The sequence below is a fragment of the Nyctereutes procyonoides genome, unplaced genomic scaffold (genome assembly GCF_905146905.1).
Source record: "Nyctereutes procyonoides isolate TBG_1078 unplaced genomic scaffold, NYPRO_anot_genome, whole genome shotgun sequence".
NCBI classification, from domain to species: domain Eukaryota; kingdom Metazoa; phylum Chordata; class Mammalia; order Carnivora; family Canidae; genus Nyctereutes; species Nyctereutes procyonoides.
In genome coordinates, this window is record NW_026575024.1 from 23305106 (window position 1) to 23326559 (window position 21454).

Below are 21454 nucleotides of genomic sequence, written 5' to 3' on the forward strand. Positions count from 1 at the left end.
CACAACTTCCGGGAGCACGTAGCTGAGGACTGCGGCCGCATCGGGCGGGGGGCTCTGCCTGCGGGACCATGCTGCTGCGAACCGCTTGGAGGCGGGCGGCCGCGGCTGTGCCGGTAGCTCCGGGGTCCAGGTCCGAGGCGCCCACTCGGGGGCTGCGCCTGCGCGGTACGCTCCGGGTCCTGCTCGCCGCCGCCTCCCGGCAGGCGCGGACCTTCTCCCTTCGCGTGGCGAAGCACCTCAATATTACAGAGCCTCCCTCTTCCGCGCGCGCAACCCAGACCCTCTGACTCTGCCTTCCTGCTGCACCCCTCAAACTTCCTCAGGCCCACCCTCAGAACGGTTGACTTCGCCTTCAGATCCTGCCCCACAGGCCTTCGGAGCCTTGCAAGTTCCGTCGGCCTTCAGACCTCTCTTGGCCAACTTTAAGAGATGCTAGTCGTCCAGCCAGTAATCTTGAGATCTTACCTACTCTGTTTCCACAGTCCTGAATGGCTGCCCTTTCGTATCCCTCCCTGCTCCCAACGAAGCAATTCGAATATTGTCCCTACATCCCCCTCCAAGAACATGGTCTCTCTCCCTAACCTCCTTTTACAGTTTGCTTAAGTTCTCTGATCTGATGTTTTGTTTGCTTTTCCGTTGAGATTCAACCCCTGCGTCCTTTCAGCTCATCTCACTCCCATCCAGCTTTCACCTCCTGCTGTCTTGGATACCCTGTGTCCGTAGGTTCTCTCACGCTTGGCCCTTCCATACCTTTTTTTTTTTTTTTTTTTTGTCAGTTGTAGACCATGCTCCCCAGTCTGCTGTTCCCTCAGATACAGCCACTGCTCCACCGGCAGAGTCAGTGCTGCGACCTCTGTATATGGATGTGCAAGCGACAACTCCTCTGGTAAGGATGGAGGGGCAGATTTCCCCAAAGCTGTTTATAAGAATCACAATGCAGAAGTGATAATGCACCAAAATGACTGGATCCTGCAGAAGTAAGAGTCATCGTGAAGTGTGTTTTGGGAAAAGCAATGGGCCAGGAGTCAGGAGGTTTAAATTATAATAAACTAGAAGCAGTTCTACTTACTAGCTATTGACCTTGATCAAATCACTTCGGTGTAGGTGCTATAGTAGGAATAAAAGCATAGGCTCTGGAATTAGCTGGATTGCTATTTACTAACTATGTGAATTTGGGCAAGTATTAAAAAGGTTAAAAAGGTGTAAAGGAGCCCTTAGACAGAACCTGGCACATGACAAGCACTTCAATATTAATGGAAGATTTCATCAACATGTGGACTCTTGTCACTCCTGGCCCTTGTAGATCGCATCACCTGGCAGGATGTAGAAACGGCTGTCGGGACAAGGCAATGTTTGTAGATTACCTGAGGAGATGGTAGGATAATCATCTGGTAGAACGATTTAAGGTGGGTCGAGAGTGGGAGTATATTGGGCTGATATTTGTTTAGTACTTCAGGGAATGGAAGAATGTTTAAGGCACAATCTAGGCCGTGTCTGAAGGGTTGGGAGTGTGTGGAGGCAGTTTGGGCAGGTCTGAGGGGATGGAGTGGGGCCTGAGTGATCTGTGGACTCAAGAAGACTGATTTATTCTTTTGTGCTCAGGACCCTCGGGTACTTGATGCCATGCTCCCTTACCTAGTCAACTACTATGGAAACCCACACTCCCGGACACATGCTTATGGCTGGGAGAGTGAGGCAGCCATGGAACATGCTCGCCAGGTTAGTACAGAAGGGTAGGAGGTTCTGATGACAGAGGTTCGGTGGACTATAGGAGGCATTTCATTCATAGCTCTGGGTGGAGGTGGACATGATTTGAGGCTCTTTCAGGAAGAGATTAGAGATCAGGCCTTGGAGTCCCTCTGCAGGCATTTTATTTTTTTTTTAAATTTTTTTTAAATTTTTTGATTTATTTATTTATGATAGTCATAGAGAGAGAGAGAGAGAGGCAGAGACACAGGCAGAGGGAGAAGCAGGCTCCATGCACCGGGAGCCTGACGTGGGATTCGATCCCAGGTCTCCAGGATCACGCCCTGGGCCAAAGGCAGGCGCTAAACCGCTGTGCCACCCAGGGATCCCCAATAAGTGCTTTTTAAAAAGCCAATATTGTGGGGTGCCTGGGTGGCTCAGTCAGTTGATCATCTGATTCTTTTTTTTTATTTTATTTTTTTAAGATTTTATTTATTTATTCATGAGAGACACAGAGAGAAAAAGAGAGAGGCAGAGACACAGGCAGAGGGAAAAGTATGCTCCATGCAGGGAGCTAATGTGGGACTTGATCCCAGGTCTCTAGGATCAGGCCCTGGGCTGAAGGCAGTGCTAAACCGCTGAGCCACCCAGGCTGGCCCTGAGCATCTGATTCTTTTTTTTTTTTTTTTTTTTAAGATTTTATTTATTTATTTGAGAGAGAGAGAGAGCACAAGCATAGGGAGAAGTGGAGGGAGAGGGAGAAGCAGACTCTGCTGAGCAGGGAGCCAGACATGGGGCTCGATCCCAGAACCCCGGGATCACGACCTGAGCCAAAAGCAGCCGCTTAACCAACTGAGCTACTCAGGCGCCCCCTGAGCATCTGATTCTTGATTTTGGCTTGTCATGATCTCAGGGTCATAAGATGGAGCCCCATGTTGGGCTCCACACTTAGCTGCACTCACCAAGATGTCTGCTTAAGAGTCTCTCTCCCTCTTCCTCCTCCCCCCTGCTCGTGTCCACGCATTCACACATGATCTCTCTCTCTCAAATAAATAAATAGATCATAAATAATAAATAAATAAATAGCCAATATTGGGGCACCTGACTGGCTCAGTCAGTGGAGCATTTGACTCTTGTTCTCAGGAGTGTTTGAGCCCTGTGCTGCGTATGGATATTAAAAATAAAATCGTAAAATAAAAATAAAGATAATAAAATAAAAATAAAATCTTTGAGGAGCCTTCATGGTTCAGTCAGTTAAGCTCCTGCCTTCTGCTCAGGTCATGATCCCAGGGTCCTGCTCAGTGGGGAGTCTGCTTCTCCCTTTCCCTTGCTCCTCCACCCCTTTTAAAAAAAAGATTTTATTTATTTATTCATGAGAGACACACAGAGAGAGAGAGGCAAAGACACAGGCAGAGGGAGAGGCAGTCTCTGTGCAAGGAGCCTGATGTGGGACTTGATCCTGGGACTCCAGGATCACGCCCTGAGCCAAAGGCAGAGGCTCAACTACTGAGCTACCCAGGCATCCCTTTTTTTTTTTTTTTAAGATCTTCCCTTCCCCTTGCTTGTGCTCTCACTTTCTCTCAAATAAATAAATAAAATCTTTAATAAAGAAAAAAAATCTTTAAATAAATAACCATTATTATTATTATTATTATTATTATTATTATTATTATTTTGTATCAGGCAGGAAAAGAGCCTCGGATCTGGAATGGAACTGAATCTAAATATTGTCTAACCCTAGTGGGCACAGAACTTCTTGGGCAGTTGATAGGATGCAGTGGAGCTTTTTATTTTATTTTATTTATTTTATTTTATTTTATTTTATTATTTTATTTTATTTTATTTTACTTTTTACTTTACTTTTTACTTTACTTTACTTTACTTTATTATTTTATTTTATTTATTTTATTTTGAGAGACACAGAGAGAGAGAGAAAGGCAGAGACACAGGCAGAGGGAGAAGCAGGCTCCATGCAGGGAGCCCGATGTGGGACTTGATCCCGGGTCTCCAGGATCATGTCCTGAGCCAGAGGCGGCGCTAAACCGCTGAGCCCTCCAGGGATCACCTGGAGCTTTTCTTGAATCAGAGCTCTGTCCTAGCTGTGTCTGCAGTTGCATTGCTGTCTGCAGAACTCAAGTTATTTATCTCTGTTTCTTGGTTTGCAGCAAGTAGCATCTCTGATTGGGGCTGATCCTCGTGAGATCATTTTCACTAGTGGCGCTACTGAATCTAACAACATAGCAATTAAGGTAAGAAAATGAGAAGGCATATGTGGGCTTTCCTGACTTGGGAGTTGGCCCTCCATCATTTGGGTTCCTGTATATATTTCCCAGCTACCCACTCTGACCCTATTGTGAAAAAAGACATAAGCAAACATAGGCTCTTTCTGATTTATTGCTTCCTTCAACCCTCTGAGATCTACTCCATCTTAAGTCTTTGTTCCTGTTGAACTAAGTTCAGTGAGGTAGTTGGACATGAAGAAGGTGGCTCTTTGACCATTAACTACTGGTATTTTGGACAGCAGCTACTTTAGGGAGTGGATAATGGTGGCTCAACCCTTTTCCCCATCCTTTTTTTTTTTTAATTTTTATGTTTTTTTAAAATTTTTATTTATCTATGATAGTCACAGAGAGAGAGGCAGAGACACAGGCAGAGGGAGAAGCAGGCTCCATGCACCGGGAGCCCGACATGGGATTCGATCCTGGGTCTCCAGGATCGCGCCCTGGGCCAAAGGCAGCGGCCAAACTGCTGCGCCACCCTGGGATCCCTTCCCCATCCTTTTTAAATAATTTCTACACCCAGTGTGGGGCTCCAGCTCACAACCCTGAGATCAAGAGTCACACATTACCAGCTGAGCCAGCCAGGTGTCCCTTCCCCATCCTTTTGATCTAGTCACGGTGAAGTCCAGAATCCACTTGCAATTAGACATGCTTCTCTTCTAGTTACCACCTTCACCCTTCTATATGTGATTTCAGGGCTGCCTTCCTCTCAGCCTTCTCTTTTCTTTCTGATGAGATCTATTTGCTACAAGTTTCTCCTGTTTCTTTTTTTAAGATTTATTTATTTTAAAAAATCATTTATTTATTTTAGGGGTGGCTCCTATCTTTAGGAGCATAGAGCCCAGCATGGAGCTTGATCCCATGACTTTGAGATCATGATTGGAGTTGAAACCAAGAGTCTATAAAGTTAGCCAACTGTGCCACCCAGGCATCCCTTTAAAATTTTTTTTTAATTTGTTAAAGATTTTGCGCATATATATATATATATATATATATATATATATGCACACACACATGCACATTTATTTATTTGAGAGAGAGAGAGAGAGAGAACATGCATGTGTGAGGGACAGTGAAGAGGGGCAGAAGGAGAGGGAGAGTGACTGAAGCACACTCCATGCCCAGCATGAAACCCAATGTGGAGCTCAATCTCCCAACCCTAAAATCATGACCTGAGCCGAAATCAGGAGTTGGATGCTTTTTTTTTTTTTAAAAAAAAAAAAGATTTTTATTTATTCATTCATGAGAGAGAGAGAGAGAGAGAGAGAGAGAGAGAGAGAGAGAGGCAGAGACAGGCAGAGGGAGAAGCAGGCTCCACACAGGGAGTGTGGGACTCAATCCCGGGACCCCAGGATCATGCCCCGGGCCAAAGGCAGGCACTAAACTGTTGAGCCACCCAGGGATCCCTAGAGTTGGATGCTTAACTGAGGGGCACCCGGGCCTCAAGTGACTGTTTCTTGATTTCCGTTCAGGACATGATCTCAGAATCCTGGGATCAAACCCTGTATTGGCTCCCCACTCAGCAGGGAGTCAACTTGAGGATTCTCTCCTCTATCTGCCTCTGCCTCCCCCCTCTACTCACTTATGTACTCTCACCCTCTCTCTCTCAAATAAATTAATAAATCTTAAAAAAAAAGAGTTGGATGCTTAATCAACTAAGCCACCCAGGAGCCCCAGGATTTTATATTTTCAAGTATGTTTACACCCAACATGAGGCTTGAATTTATAATCCCAAGACCAAAAGTTGCATGCTCTATGACTGAGCCAACCAGGTGCCCCTCCTGTTTGTTTAGATGTTCCTATTTTGAAGTACTGATTGCTGTGCTTCTGCCTGCACTCACTGCATTGTGGTGTCTCTCCCTATCAGATGGAAGCCTCCAGGGCAGCCAAACTGCTGAGCCACCCAGGGATCCCAAGACATCTTTCTAAATGATTTTCTTTCTTTTTTTTTTTTTTCCTAAATGATTTTCTGAAGAGATTGTAGCATAATTACTGCTATCAGCAGGGAATGAGTGTTTGAGTTTCACTTATATACTGACACCTTTGGGTATCATTGTCACCGTATTTGCATGTTTTATTATTAAGTGGAAATAAAGAGAAAAGCTTTTTCCTGGGATGCAAGGATAGGCATGTTCCCTATTTTCTACCTGTAGCATCATAAAATATGTTTTTTTATATAAAAAAAACTCTTGGCACAGAGCCTCAAAAATCTTTGGGGTTTCCTGAATAATAGAAATGTCTTTTGTTACATAACAATCCTGTTTATACAAACATAACAATTGTTTGTTTCATAACAATCCTTTCTGGACCATACCTGAGTTATGGTAGTGAAGTGACTCATGTGGGCTCTTAGTTGCAAGGGACTGGCTGTCCTTTCCAGAAGAACAAAGCATGTGATTAGAGGGCTGGAACTTTCAGCCATACTTCCCTCAGGGCAGGAGAGGGGAACTAGAGATTGAGTTCAGTCCTGTGGCCAGTGATTTAATCAGTCATGCCTTGATAATGAAACCCCCATAAAAACTCTGGACAATAAGGCTCAGAGGATCTTCCAGGTTGACGAACTCATGGATGTACTGGGTGGGTGGCATGCCTGGATTCACAAAGACAGGACATGGAAACTTTGTGACCATCCCCTCCTCAGGCCTTGCCGTATGCACCTCTTCCATTTGGCTGTTCTGGAATTATATCCTTTATAATAAAACTGTAATAGTGGTGCTTTCAGCAAGTTCTGAGAGTCATTCTGGTGAATTACTGAACCTTAGGGTGCTGTGGGAAGTCCTAAATTTGTAGCCAGTGGGGCAAAAGTACTGAAGTCTGGCTTGTCCCACCTGGGCATTGTGGCTGACATCTGAAATAGGTTTAGGCTTTTGGGACTGAGCCCCTTAATCTGCAGGATTTCTACTAATTCAGGGTAGTTAGTGTCAGAATTAATTTGAATTGTAGGACACATACTTGGTGTCACAGAATTTTTTTTTTTAATTTTTATTTTTTCATGAGAGACAGAGAGAGAGAGAGAGGCAGAGACACAGGCAGAGGGAGAAACAGGCTCCATGCAGGGAGCCTGACATGGGACTCGATCCCAGGTCTTCAGGATCACGCCCTGGGCTGAAGGCGGTGCTAAACCGCTGAGCCACCTGTGCTACCCGGTGTTACAGAATTGATGTTGGAGCATACAACTCTTTCCCACTTTTTCTTTCAAGGATTGCAGTCCTTGCTGTCTCTCTGAGTATCCCTTCCTTCCTTCCACCACCACCAATTTCTAGGGGGTGGCCAGGTTCTATAGGTCACGGAAAAAGCACTTGATCACCACTCAGACAGAGCACAAATGTGTCTTGGACTCCTGCCGTTCACTGGAAGCCGAGGGCTTTCAGGTCACATACCTCCCGGTGAAGAAAAGTGGAATCATCGACCTGAAGGTAGGAGTGGCTACTGACTGGAGGGGCAAAATAGGCGGAGCTTGGCTTCAGCCTGTAAATCTGTTAACAGCCTCAGCTGGAGCTTGAAGGACTAGATCTAATGGTGAGGGGAAGGTTGGAGAAATAGGCCTGGGAGAGAAACTGAGCATATGTTCCCCTTCAGTGTGTGGACTATTTTCTTTTTCTCTGGAGGAGTTGTTTTTCAGCTTTGTCAGTGCTTCCTGGTTTGTCTGAGGGCCATTGGCTGTGTGTGTGTAGGATGCCAGGGACTCAACACTCACCATGGCGAAGCTCTAGCCTCTTCTTCCCTTGTACTGATGTTTCTCATCTCTCTAAAGAGGAGGCGTAGTTTTTGTGAAGAATATTTCCCTTTATAGCCCATATCCTTATATGTACATTTTCGGTAGTGATTTCATGCATCTTGTCCATCAGATTTTGGATACCACCATCCCTAGTCAAATCCTAAGATGCAGTTTGTGGGAAGAGCCCTGTCATATACCAGTAGGGAGAGTTTTACTTCATTTCCAAGTTGGATGCCTTTTATTTTTTTCTTGCCCAATTGCCTGGCAAGGACTTCTAGTACAAAGTTGAATAGAAGTGATGAGAGCAGACATCCTCATTTTGTTCCTGATACTAGAAGAAAGCTTTCCTCCTTAAGTGTGATGTTAACTGTGGATTTTTCATAGTTGTTCTTACATAAATGTCCTTTATTAGATTGAGAAAGTTCTCCTCCAAGTCTGATTTTTTTTGGGGGTATTATGAAAGCATTTTGGTTTAGTAGTTGTTTTTTTGTGTTTATTGAGGTAGTCATGTGGTTTTGTCCTCTTTATATGGTGTATACATTCACTGATAGGTTACTGGATTTGGTTTGCTAGTATTTTGTTAAGGATTTTTGTATCTCTAGTCATTAGAGATCCTGATCTGCAGTTTCCTTGTGATATCTTTTTTTGATTTTGATATCAGGGTAATACTGATCTCAGAACAGACATGGTGGTTGTCACCTAGTGTTTTAGTTCTGTTGACCACTGTGGCCCTTCATAAAACTCTCCACTTCAGCCACACAGCCTTGATATCTCCCTGATTGGGCCTGACCAATCCTGCTGTGGGTCTCTTCTCACATAGCCCCTCACCCCTGATTTCTTCTCCTCTTCTTTGCACTTTCCTTAATTCTCTCCCTCTTTTACCCACTTAGCTCAAGTTCAGCTCTGTGCTGAAATCTTTTTAGCTGCCCCAACACCTATTTTTTTTTTAAGATTTTATTTATTTATTCATGAGATACAGAATGAGAGGCAGAAACATAGGCAGAGGGAAAAGCAGGCTCCATGCAGGGAGCCCGATATGGGACCTTATCCCAGCACTCCAGGATCACGCCTTGAACTGAAGGCAGGTGCCCAACTGCTGAACCACCCAGGCATCCCTGCCCCAACCCCTATTAATATCTTTTTTTTCTCTAAATTCCTTAAATTCCTTAATGGCTTTTTACTACTATCCTCTGTTGTATGTTTGTCTATCTCTCCACCAGGTTAAGTCTCTTGAATACTAGGAGCATGTATTTTTCTGGCTTTTTGTTTCTCATAATGCTTAACGTGTGCTATTCTTTCACCTCATAGTATGTATTATGCCATAGTGTGTGGCACCACGGATAGCAGGATGAACAAGACAAGTTTAGTTCCTGCCTCCTGAGAGGTTACATTCTAGTAAAGGGGACAGTTAACATATAGACAAACATGTAAATGAAGTAGTTACAAATTACAATAAATGCTGTGAAGGAAGCAAACAAGAAGCAAGGGAAACATGGCAGTGAGCACCTTTATAAACCAGTGTCCAAGAAAGCAAGATGTTGGGAGGCTGATTAATAATTCCTTTAAGAGAAATATTTTAGTCAGACGAGATCCCTGCCTCAGTATTGTCACCAATAACCTTGATTTTTGCTACTTTGTTGTTTGCAGCTTACTCTGACAACCTTACATAGGAAAGATTCTCCTCTTTTTTTATTAAACTTTTAAATAATTGTCAATTCACATGTGATTGTGAGAAATAATACAGAGAGATCCTTTATCCAGGATACACGTATCCTTTATCCAGGTTTTCCCATGATAACATCTTGCAGAAGTATATCACAGCCAGGGTATTGATGTTGACACAGTCTGCCGGTCTTGTTTTCGTTGCCCCAGTTTTACTTGAACTCACTTGTCACATAGAGGTTTGTGTAATTACCACCACCATCACATTACTTTCATCACCACAGTGATGCTTCCTGTTGTTCTTTTAAAACCACTAATTTGATCTCCATTTCTTTAATTTTTTCATTTCAATAATGTTATATAAATGGAATGATAAAGTGTGTAATGTTTTGGGACTGGTTTTTCTCCTTAGCATAAGTCTTTGGCAACTCATTTAGGTTGTTACATGTCTCAGTAGTTTGTTCTTTCTGTTGCTGAGTCATAGTCCATGTGTGGGAAGTACCAGAGTTTAACCATTCACCTGATGAGCGACCTCTGGGTTGTTTCTAGGTTTTGGCTGTTGTGGTGAAAGCTGCTATGAAAATTTATGTGTATGTTTTTTGTGTGAATCTGTTTTCATTTCCCTGAGATAAATGTGCAACAGTACAATTACTGGATCGCAAGGTAATTTTATGTTTAGTTTGGTAAGAAACAAAAACTGGCAAACTGTTTTCCAGCATAGCTATGCCATTTTACGTTATGACCAATGGTAATAACCAAGTGAGTAAGTGATGCAATTTCTCCGAATCCTTGGCAGCATTTTATGTTGGCGCTATTTTTGTTTTAACCATTCTGATAAGTAGGTGGTGAAAGGCCCCTTTCCAAGACTAAGCTTGCCTACAATCTGAGTTAGGGAGGACTTTGTTGGTACTTTATGTCTCCTTGCTCCTGATACTCTTAGGAACTAGAGTCTGCCATCCAGCCAGATACCAGCCTGGTGTCAGTCATGACTGTGAACAACGAAATTGGAGTGAAGCAGCCCATTGCAGAAATAGGTGAGTATCATGGGTGGACCCTGATGTATGCCTACCACTGGGATCCATCTGAGGAACAAGAATGGTCTGGGAGGGAGGTCAAGGGAAAGGGAATTTCAGAGCATGAGTCATTCCTTGTTCAAAGACCTATTTATTGTGTATGGTATAGCAGTATTTGAATCCTGGTCTAGTATTCTTTCTGTTCCTTTCTATTTAACTGCAGTTGCTGCCAAAAACAAAACACCATTCTTTTTTCTCTTCCCCTTTAACTTTTGTCACTTTAGTACATCTCTTTATTATGCTCACTTAGAGCCAGAGACTCACCCTATAACTCCTAAGGCACATTAGCAAATAGATCTGCTAATCTTTGCTTCCTTTACAAAGGATATAAAAGTTAATCTGATACATTGAAAGGCCTGTGTCAAGGAGGTAAGACGAGTCTTAGGCATCAGGATATCAGGGATGTTTTGATTTGGTGATTTGTACTTGCCCTTATTTTTTCTAGTCAAGGAAGCTAGCTGAGAATGACAGAGAGAGTGGGAGAGAGAGATGGAAGGAGAGACTAAGAGAAAGAGAGTGAGAAGTTATTTACTATATGGCTAGAGGGTAATGACAGATGCAGTTTTGCCTTAGAACTCATGGTATGAAAAAAAAAAAAAAGAACTTATGGTATGTTGTGGGATCACTGCCAGGTGACTTCCCAACATTGTGATATGATTCTTCCCCTCTGTTGTTTCCTCAGGGCAGATTTGCAGTTCCAGAAAGGTATATTTCCATACTGATGCAGCCCAGGCTGTTGGAAAAATCCCACTTGATGTCAATGACATGAAAATTGATCTCATGAGCATCAGTGGTCATAAAATCTACGGTCCCAAAGGTACCAGCCCCTCCTAGAGTTCTTTCTCTCAGACCTCCCAGTAAACTCCTTGACATATGTTCCTTGTAGTCATTTGGGACTGCCGTTGCTCTCAGATGAAGTTGTACATTCATAGTGTTTTGCAGAATGCAGGTGTCCTTTAGCAATAACCAAGAACACACTTGCCTATTTGTAGACTCTTTCAGTTAACTGTATATATCAGTCCATTGTTCCACTGCCTCTTTAGAAAATCCTTAGAAAGCAAGTAGAGGTTTATTTGGTTGAGGAACAAAGGGTTTTGTCATATCAAATTTAGCTAGATAAGTCCATCTATCCTGTCTGCCCCACTATAATATTCAGAGCAATGTTCTTTGAGTCCTTCATACCCTGTGTCTTTCTGTAACGCAGGGGAAGATTGGACTTTTATATCTCTTGGCGTTTATTCCTAGATTTAATGTGTTCCTATTAGTCTCTCAAGGATATTTATTTGTTCCCTATGGTCCTGTTGGCCCAAGAATGTTTCTAGCCAGAATTCTGTCTTTTCTCTCCAGTCTTCTTTTATCTTTTATGGAAGTAGCTATAAAATTCCTCTGTCTCTGAGGTGAGGAGGGCCTATGGGGGTTGGTAATGTTGGTACACTTTCTATGTTTGTAGTGTATGTCATTGGGCTATACATTCTGAGAAAAAAACTGATAGCTCTTGGAAATATGTAAAATGTCTTCTTCTCAAGGTTCCTAGAGGTTATAGAGTGTTTCTGTGAGTTATTATTATAAAAACCACTGTAGGCCTCCTATCTTTAATGTTGCCTTTATTGGCTTTTATTGTGGGTAAATGTATTTTGATAAAACCAATTGAGCAGAAGCTCTGATCAACACTTATTTTTTTTATTTTTATTTTTTTTAAAAAATTTTATTTATTTACTCATGAGAGACACACACAGAGAGAGAGACAGAGACGGGCAGAGGGAGAAGCAGGCTCCATGCAGGGAGCCTGACATGGGACTCGATCCCAGGTCTCCAGGATCAGGAGGCCCTGAGCTGAAGGCAGCGCTAAACCACTGAGCCACCTGGGCTGCCCTCTGATCAACATTTAAATGTATATAGGTATCTCACTATCCAGACTCCTACTTTCTGAAATCAGGATCCCAGTGGATATAGATAACATGGTATCCTTCACTGTCCAGACATGGGGTCAGAGCATGTGCTCTCTAAACTTGGGAACTGCAGAGATTCACATAGTGAGGATACTTGAATTTGATAAGGAAATAAAATATTTCTTAATTAAGTTTAGTTTGTTACATAAATTATTTCAAAACTGAGATCCTTTGTAATAAATCTCTGTCTAAGCAGTTGTTCTATGTGGAAGAAGATGAACTTCACCAAGTGGCCACTCTGTTTAAAATCTTTGACAACTTTGTGAATATCTTTGCAGATTCATGCTCATATTTTGGCATGAAATTCCTGTAAGTGGGTTTGTCAAGCCTTAAGTTATATACATTTATTGAAAAGATTTTATTTATTTATTTAAAAGAAAGAGAGAGAGTGCGCATATAAGCAGAGGAAGGAGCAGGGGGAGAGGGAGATAATCTCCAGCAGACTCCTTGCTGAGTGCAGAGCCTCACACAGGGCTTGATCCCACAACTGCTAGATCATGACCCAAGCTGAAACCAGACACTCATTTGACTTAGTCACCCAGGTAGGTGCCCCTTAAGTTATATATGTATTTTTTTTTTAATATTTTATTTATTTGAGAGAGAGCGAAAGAAGAAGAGAGCACAAGCAGGGAGAGGGGCAAAGGGAGAGGGAGACACAGACTCTCCACTGAGTAGGGAGCCTGATTCGGGACTTGATCTTAGGACCCTGGGATCATGACCTGAACCAAAGGCAGACACGTAACCATCTGAGCCACCCAGGCGCCCAGGTTATATACATCTTTAAGCTTTGATACACTGTGGGAGATTATGCTGATTTTTAATTACAATCTGATGTTTCTTTGCTTTTTCCCCAAAGATTTTTTGTTTTTGTTTTTGTTTAAGATTTTATTTTTATGTAATCTCTACACTCAACATATGGCTCAAACTTACAACCCTGAGGTCAACAGGCTGTGAACCTGCCAGGCATCCTCCACTTTTGTATTTAAAATTTTTTTTTTCCCCAAATTTAAAAGCTACAAAAAGTACAAGGCCAGAAAGTCTCTCACCTCTATCTACCATTCATGTAGTTCTCCTCTGGGAAGGCTATTTTTTGAATATTTTTCTAGAATTATTCTATGCATTTGCAAGCGCATATCCCCTCTTTCCCCCTCTGTTTTTACTCAAAAAATAGCATAGTATACTCATTGTTCTGCATCTTCCTTTTTATATCTAATAATGTATTTTTTAACGATTTTTTTAATGTATTTATTCATCAGAGAAACAGAGAAGCAGAGACATAGGCAGAGGGAGAAACAGACTCCATGCAGGGAGCTTGATGTAGGAATCAATCCCAGGACTCCGGGATCATTCCCTGAGCTGAAGGCAGATGCTTAACGGCTGAGCCACCCAGGTGTCCTGTGTATTTTTTTTTAAGTAAAGTACAAACTTTATTCAGAATTCATCAGTTTTCTAAAAATGTATCTTGGAGATTTTACAGTGGCAGTACAGAAGGAGCTTCCTCTCTCTTTTATACACCACCTTTGTATTTCATTGTGTGGACTGTATCATAATTTATTTGCCCAGTCCCCTGATGATGAATATCTGACTTGTTTCTGGTATTTTGCTCTTATGAATAATGATACATTGCATGATGCCATTTCAGACATCCATAGGGAGCTACTTTAAACCATTTGGTCATTACTCCTTCTAGTACTTACCTCCCTAATGTTAAATAATTTTTATAAATATTATGATTTTACTGCTGTTTCTCCTTTTCCTCCATTTCTTTTTATTTTGAAATTTTCAAGCTTACCAAAAAGTTGAAAGATTATTTTGACCCCTTCGAAAAGTGATAATTTGTTTCATCTGCATTTTTCGTCTTTTCTCTATTGTAACAAATTTTGTTTCCCAGGGGTTGGTGCCATCTACATTCGCCGCCGGCCCCGTGTACGTGTGGAGGCCCTGCAGAGTGGAGGGGGGCAGGAGCGGGGTATGCGGTCTGGGACAGTGCCCACGCCCTTGGTGGTTGGGCTGGGGGCCGCATGTGAGGTGGCACAGCAAGAGATGGAGGTATGGGGAGAGCAGTTTCCTTCCTCAACTTCTTCCCCAGTGCTAGGTCTACTATTAGAGGTTTCTTTCTTTTTTTTTTTTTTTTAATTTTATTTATTTATTCATGAGAGACACAGAGAGAGAGGCAGAGACACAGGCAGAAGGAGAAGCAGTTCCCATGTGGGGAACCTAATGTGGGACTTGATCCCAGGACTCCAGGATCATGACCTGAGCCAAAGGCAGATGCTCAACCACTGAGCCATCCGGGCATCCCCTATTAGAGGTTTCTTTTTTTTTTTTTTTTAAGATTTTATTTATTTATTCATGAGAGACGCAAAGAGAGAGAGAGAGGGAGGGAGGGAGAGGCAGAGAAACAGGCAGAGGGAGAAGCAGGCTCCATGCAGGGAGCCTGACATGGGACTCGATCCTGGGTCTCCAGGATCAGGCCCTGGACCAAAGGCAATGCTAAACCACTGAGCCACCGGGGCTGCCCTATTATAAGTTTCTTAGCACAAATGAATCAGACCTTTGCTGGAAGAGGAGGTTTAGGAAACCCATCCTTGTCCCAGTGCTGCTGGCATCTTATTCTGAGGGAGGTATAATGGGCTTCAAAATCTAGGTCCATTCAGTAGGTATTGGTTCATTTATTTCCAGTGTATTGGAACCATGTGTCCAGTTATTCAGCACCTTTGCATGCCAGGTGCTGTGCTTAGTGCTGGGGATACAGTGGTCTCCCCACTGTAATACAGGATGATAGGTGGGTCTGATGCACAGTCACTTCTGGGCACAGGAATAGGGATCCTCATCTTGTGTGTTTCTGAGCTGTTAATGGTCACTATGCTTAGTCCTCCCTTGCCTGCTCCTCAGTACGACCATAAGCGGATCTCAAAGTTAGCAGATCGGCTGACACAAAAGATAATGAAGAGCCTTCCAGATGTGGTGATGAATGGGGACCCTGAGCACCATTACCCAGGTATGGACATGCCTTTTCTATCCCCATTCTGGAGGAGTCTGAGACTTTGAAACTTCTTTCATAGTGATTCTCTTTGCAGGCTGTATCAACCTCTCTTTTGCATATGTGGAAGGGGAGAGTCTGCTGATGGCTCTCAAGGATGTCGCCTTATCCTCAGGGAGGTGAGTTGAACTGCATAGACAGGAACTGTGGCAGGACTCATTAGCCTGGCCTCTTAAGTGGTATAACATTATTTTTTTTTTTAAACAGCTGGTGCATTTATTTTTTTTTTAATTTTTATTTATTTATGATAGTCACAGAGAGAGAGAGAGAGGCAGGGACACAGGCAGAGGGAGAAGCAGGCTCCATGCACCGGGAGCCCGATGTGGGATTCGATCCCGGGTCTCCAGGATCGCGCCCTGGGCCAAAGGCAGGCGCCAAACCGCTGCGCCACCCAGGGATCCCGTGGTATAACATTATTAAGCTTCCTGAGTGTGGAAGTGACAGGCAGAAGAGCTCTTGGCTAAGTATAAAGGTCATTTTGTAAGTGTTGATTTTTTAGCTGGCTTGGCTCTGGCTGAAGTTTGCCACCTTAAGAGGGCTTCCTGGGTAGAATTTTGTGCCTTTTATGGCCTCAAGAGATGCATGCATGCATCTGTTCTAGTGTTATACTAGCAGTTCTGTTGCAGACCCCCAGAATTAAAGGATGCTCCAAAGGTCACCAAGGGTTTATTAGCTGCCATCTAGGCTGATACTGATGGTGTATTCAATCATAGGGGAGTGAGCACTTGGTTCTCCACTGCTTCTGGTTGTCAGACTCAGCTCATGTGGTATAGTGTTCCATCATGCTTTGGTAGTGTCCTTCCTCAAGGACGATATCCTCCATAAGGACCAGAGGAGCTAGGTTCATATTCCAGAAAATGTAGACAGCTCTGGGCTCTTTAGCTCTACCAAATTAGAATATCTCTTTTATTTCCATGTAATGACTTCAGAGACCTGAGGATGGGAGGAAGACCAGGGGTTTGTGGCTAAAAGCAGATGTTGATGGTGAACTGAGCAAGGATCCTTATGTTTCTCTCCAGTGCCTGCACCTCTGCATCCCTGGAGCCCTCTTATGTCCTTCGAGCAATTGGCACTGATGAGGATTTAGCTCATTCTTCTATCAGGTCAGTCAGTTGAACTACAACGTTTATGAAAAGCATCCTCTTTGGTATTATTCATCTCCTCTTCAGACTTGTTTTCCTTATCCCTTTTTGATTTTTCTTGGAAGTTTCTAGAGCAGTAGTTCTCAGACTTCATTGAATATCACTTGGGAAGTTTGTGAAGGTTTCTGAGTCCCACACTCAGAAATTCTGATTGACTAGGACTGGAGGAGGAATAAGAAACTTCTCTGGTGATTCTAATATGGCTGATCTACAGACCCGTGTCCTGAGAAACTCTAGCCATGTTCTTTCCGTGACTTTTGTAGAGTAGATCCTTGTTGAGTATTTGCTGAATGAATTTACCTTGGTGCTAGAGTTCAAATGCAGAGCTCTTCTCTTGTGCCTTTTTTCAGGTTTGGCATTGGCCGTTTCACTACAGAGGAGGAAGTGGACTACACAGTGGAGAAGTGCATTCACCATGTGAAGCGTCTTCGAGAAATGAGGTATGCACTATGCACCAGACACCCTTTGGAAGAAATTGTAGCGCTGGCTCCTCTCTTGTCCTCAGGCTTTATGTTTATACTGCCTAAAACCAGGTTTTGAGAATACTTGGATTTTAGGATTTAGAAATTCCACAAAGTTGGGGCCCCTGGTTGTCTCAGTCAGTAGAGCATCTGATTTTTGATCTTGAGATTGTGAGTTCAAGCCCCACATTGGGCATAGAACTTACTTTAAAAAAAAAAAAAAAAAAAAGTTCCACAAAGCAAGATAGTGGATCTTCTTGGCTACTTGGTTTCAGAATATGACAAAGTATTATTTTATTTTATTTTTTTTAATTTTTATTTATTTATGATAGTCACACAGAGAGAGAGAGAGAGAGAGAGAGAGAGGCAGAGACACAGGCAGAGGGAGAAGCAGGCTCCATGTATCGGGAGCCCGACGTGGGACTTGATCCCGGGTCTCCAGGATCGTGCCCTGGGCCAAAGGCAGGTGCTAAACCGCTGCGCCACCTGGGCTGCCCAACAAAGTGTTTTTAAAACCTAATAACTATATAAAATCAGACGTTTTTCATTATGATAGTATTAATATAAATACAAAGCTAGTGATTTGTAGACTACATAGAAAAAAACTCCCTTTAAGATAGGAATTTTTTTTCCAACTTATTATTTATTTATTTATTTATTTATTTATTTATTTATTTATTTATTTATTTATTCATGAGAGAGAGAGAGAGAGAGGCAGAGACACAGGCAGAGGGAGAAGCAGGCTCCATGCAGGGAGCCCGACGTGGGACTCGATCCCGGGTCTCCAGGATCACACCCGAGGCTAAAGGCGGCACTAAACCGCTGAGCCACCCAGGCTGCCCTTAGATAGGAATTCTTGAGATGCCTGGGTAGCCCAGTGGTTAAGCAGCTGCCTTTGGCTCAGGCCATGATCCTCGGGTCCTGGGATTGAGTTCTCATAGCGGGCTCCCTATGAGGAGCATGCTTCTCCCTCTGCCTGTGTCTCTGCCTCTCTCTGTGTGTGTCTCTCATGAATAAATAAATAAAATCTTAAAAAAAATTTTAAAAATAGAAATTTCTTCTTAAAAAAAAAGTTTCATAGTTTTCTTTAAATTCTCAAAGGTTTGGGGTGCCTCGGTGGTTCAGTCAGTTAAACATCTGCTTCAGCTCAGGACATGATCCCAGGGTTCTGGGATCAAGCCTCGAACTGGTTTCCCTGCTCAATAAAGAGTGTGCTTCTCCCTCTTGCTCTTTTGTTCCCCTTGCTTGTGCTCTCTCGTGCCCTCTCTGTCAGATAAATAAAATCTTAAAACCTAAAATAAAAACACAAATTCTCAAAATGTTAAGAACTACTACTCAGAGTATTCTTTGTAAAGATGCTTTATAAGCAAGGTCAGGAGATGCTTTGTCAGCCAGCTGCCACCAGGGCTTCCCTTAGTAGCCATAGAGCTCCACTTCTTCCTAGGGACATTGAAGCCTCTGAATTTTTTCAGAGTCTGGCTCCATTCTGGTTAAATTCAACTTTCAGGATTCTCTTGGTCTTAGTTATTGAGAGTGAGGAAATTTAAGTATATACCCTTATTCCCTTTATGAACTTTCTTAGGTCTCTCTGGGCTCTGGACTTTCCCTCCCAGAGTCTAGTTGTATTGCTGAAATATCTACAGCTTGCTTAGTTTTCTAAGGCTCAAGATTCCTCTGGCTTCAGCATCTTCAACCTGTTTCTTCTGACCTTTACAAACTGAATTCAACATGGTCTTACTAGCCCCTGGCTAAAGCTTTAGTTTGTGAGTCTATGACAGTAAGTGACTTCTAAAGAGAAAGGATAAGAAGGAGATAGCTAACTTTAAGGAGCCATGTTAAAGGTCATACATAGAAAGGCATGCTGGGAATGCATGGCATAAAGGAGAGGGATAAGCCAAGAAAAGAGTGAAATTGGGTAGAAGAAAATTAACTGGGAACTACAAACCGTAATCCTACAGTCATAACACCTTGAAGTAATATCTGGTCTGGGAATATTATGCAAGGCATTCAAGCTGAAGGGAATTAGAGCTTAGCCGAGATTTATCAGCAGCAGTTCTGTGTAAGATGAAATCCTCAGACCTAAGATGCAAGAGATACTTTTGAATTGGAACCAGGGATGTTGGAAGCACAATCCAACTCTGGGGTGATGAAGCTGGTAGGAATTGGTTAAGCATGCTACATATCTTGGTAATTTAGGGCTAAGCTCTAGCCCTGAGAAGTAGAGAAAAACCTAGAAAGAAGTGTTGAAAAGTGGTCTATTTGGGTCGGGATGAGTAGAGAGGCAGAAACTTGATGCTTACATAGGTCCCAGGGGTCTTGGTTCCACTAGGGAAACTGTTTCCATAGTATCTCATGAATGGAATGAGAGCTTCTTGAACATGACCGCAACCTGATGCCACTGACTTGGCCCCACTGGAGCTGAACCTGTGGTACTCAGTTATTGTTTTTTGGCAGCTATGGAGAGGCTGGAGCTGACAAGAATTTAAAGAGAGCTGGGAAGGACTTGTTAACCACTATGTTGGGGTTTGTCAGGGCAAGAAAGTGGAGAGACAAGAACGGATAGAGTTAAGTCAGGGCTCAGGGGTCAGAGACCAATGTCAGCTGTTTCCTATCTAAGCCCTTACTCACCCAATGTCTCTTTTCTTTGGCAGCCCTCTCTGGGAGATGGTGCAGGATGGCATTGACCTCAAAAGCATCAAGTGGACCCAACACTAGAGGAGTGGGCCTCTGACTTTGTGCTGTCCTGGCTTCTCCTGCTTCACCAGCTCATGCACATCTGGGTATCTTATTATACCCAGTGGATGCTTCATATCAGATCAGAATTGGTGTAGTCCAGTTGACTTCAGCATCAACTACTATCAGCCCAAGACAGAAATATAAGAAAACTATCTTTCCTCTAGCCTCAGCTCCTTTGGTGGGGGAACACTCATGTTTCTCTCCAGGAGTACTTCTCTGGTCTTATGGTGAATGGATGTTCTTGGTGGGGAGAGCCAGAGGAACTGGAAGATGGTTCTTTGTTCAGAGACCTCAGTTCTCTATGTGGACATTTGAATTGTTGCTTACTACTGCACAGCAAGAATGACTCCTTCAGGAACAAACATAATCAACTGCTATTTAATTTCTTTTTTGGCTCCAAAGCCCACCTCTTCGTGTTCATTGTAGACTGACAGCAAGTTTCTTAGAAGCCTTGTCTCCTGTTCTTGTCCCCTTTTATTTTTTTATTTTTTTGACCTAATGGAGCTAGAAATATCTATATAACCCCACCCATTATTCTAATAATTTATGTTTCTTTTTAAAAAATTATTAATTTGCAGATAAGAGAAATAAAATCACCTTCCTTTATTTAATTTGTGACTTTATGAAAGTTTCAGGGAGAATTCCAAACTGTACTTGGGAATCAGGAGCAAACTACCACCCCACTTGATTCCAGTAGATGACTCAGTCTGCTTGCATATCCCTTCACTTGACAACTATTTGAGTACCTGTCAGGAACCTAATATTATTCTGGGTATTATGAATATATTGACTAATGGGACCAAAAGGACTCTGTCCTCAGTGAGCTTTCATTCTAGTAGAGAGATGGAAAATAAGTAAACAAAGCTATTATAGATTGTGATGAGTGCTACAGAAGAAATACAATAATAAGAGGAAATATTAGAAACTACTATGCTAGATATACTAGGAAAGCTTTTTAAAGCAGGTGTTATGTAAACAAGAACACGATTTCCAGTCAGGGAAAGAGCTAGAGATGAATGAGGAATGAAAAGGAGCTGGAAGAGTAAAAGGCCTGATATGTAGCTAGAGTAGTTTCTCCATTTGTGAGTCTGACACTGTAAGTGGATAGTTATCAGAAATTTTAAAAAGCAAGAGAAAAAATAAATTGGAGTACATCACACATTTTTGAGTATTTTATTTTGTTTTTGTTTGTTTTGTTAAATTTTTTAAAAAGATTTTATCTGAGAGAGAGATCATGAGCACGGGGGAAGGGCAGAGGGAGAAGCAGACTCCTGGCTGAGCAGGGAGCCCAATGCTGGATTCAATCCTAGGACCCTGGGATCATGACCTGAGCTGAAGGCAGACACTTAACCGACTGAGTCATCCAGGTGCCTCTTATTTATTTATTTTTAAGTAATCTACACCCATGTGGGGCTCCAGCCTACAACCCTGAGATCAAGGGGCACATGTTCCACCAACTTAAGGCCCATGTACCCCTTAAGTATTTTATTTTGATTATATATTTGAATGTGTATACTTGGTTGCAAATGATGGTCAAAAAAGTATGAGAGCTACTAGCTAGAAGTATGGTAAATGTATATGGATAGGGGGTAAATGTATATGGATAGGGGAGGAGGTTTTTAAACAAATTTTTTATTTTGAATTACTATATATTTTTAAAAACTTTATTTGAAAGAGACTGAGAACAAGAGACATCACAGAAGGA

General features: G+C 42.6%; 1 protein-coding gene across 1 annotated transcript; it reads left to right on the top strand.

Annotated features, from left to right (window-relative positions):
* Position 1: 1 nt before the first annotated feature.
* NFS1 (NFS1 cysteine desulfurase) lies at positions 2-20355 on the top strand. The gene is made up of 13 exons (XM_055304038.1): positions 2-165; positions 777-886; positions 1603-1719; positions 3852-3935; positions 7229-7381; positions 10286-10379; positions 11101-11235; positions 14259-14416; positions 15263-15368; positions 15448-15529; positions 16430-16513; positions 16903-16992; positions 19665-20355. The coding sequence occupies exons 1-13, from the start codon at positions 69-71 to the stop codon at positions 19726-19728; spliced, it is 1374 nt and encodes a 457-aa protein (XP_055160013.1). The 5' UTR covers positions 2-68; the 3' UTR covers positions 19729-20355.
* The last annotated feature ends 1099 nt before the right edge of the window (positions 20356-21454 follow it).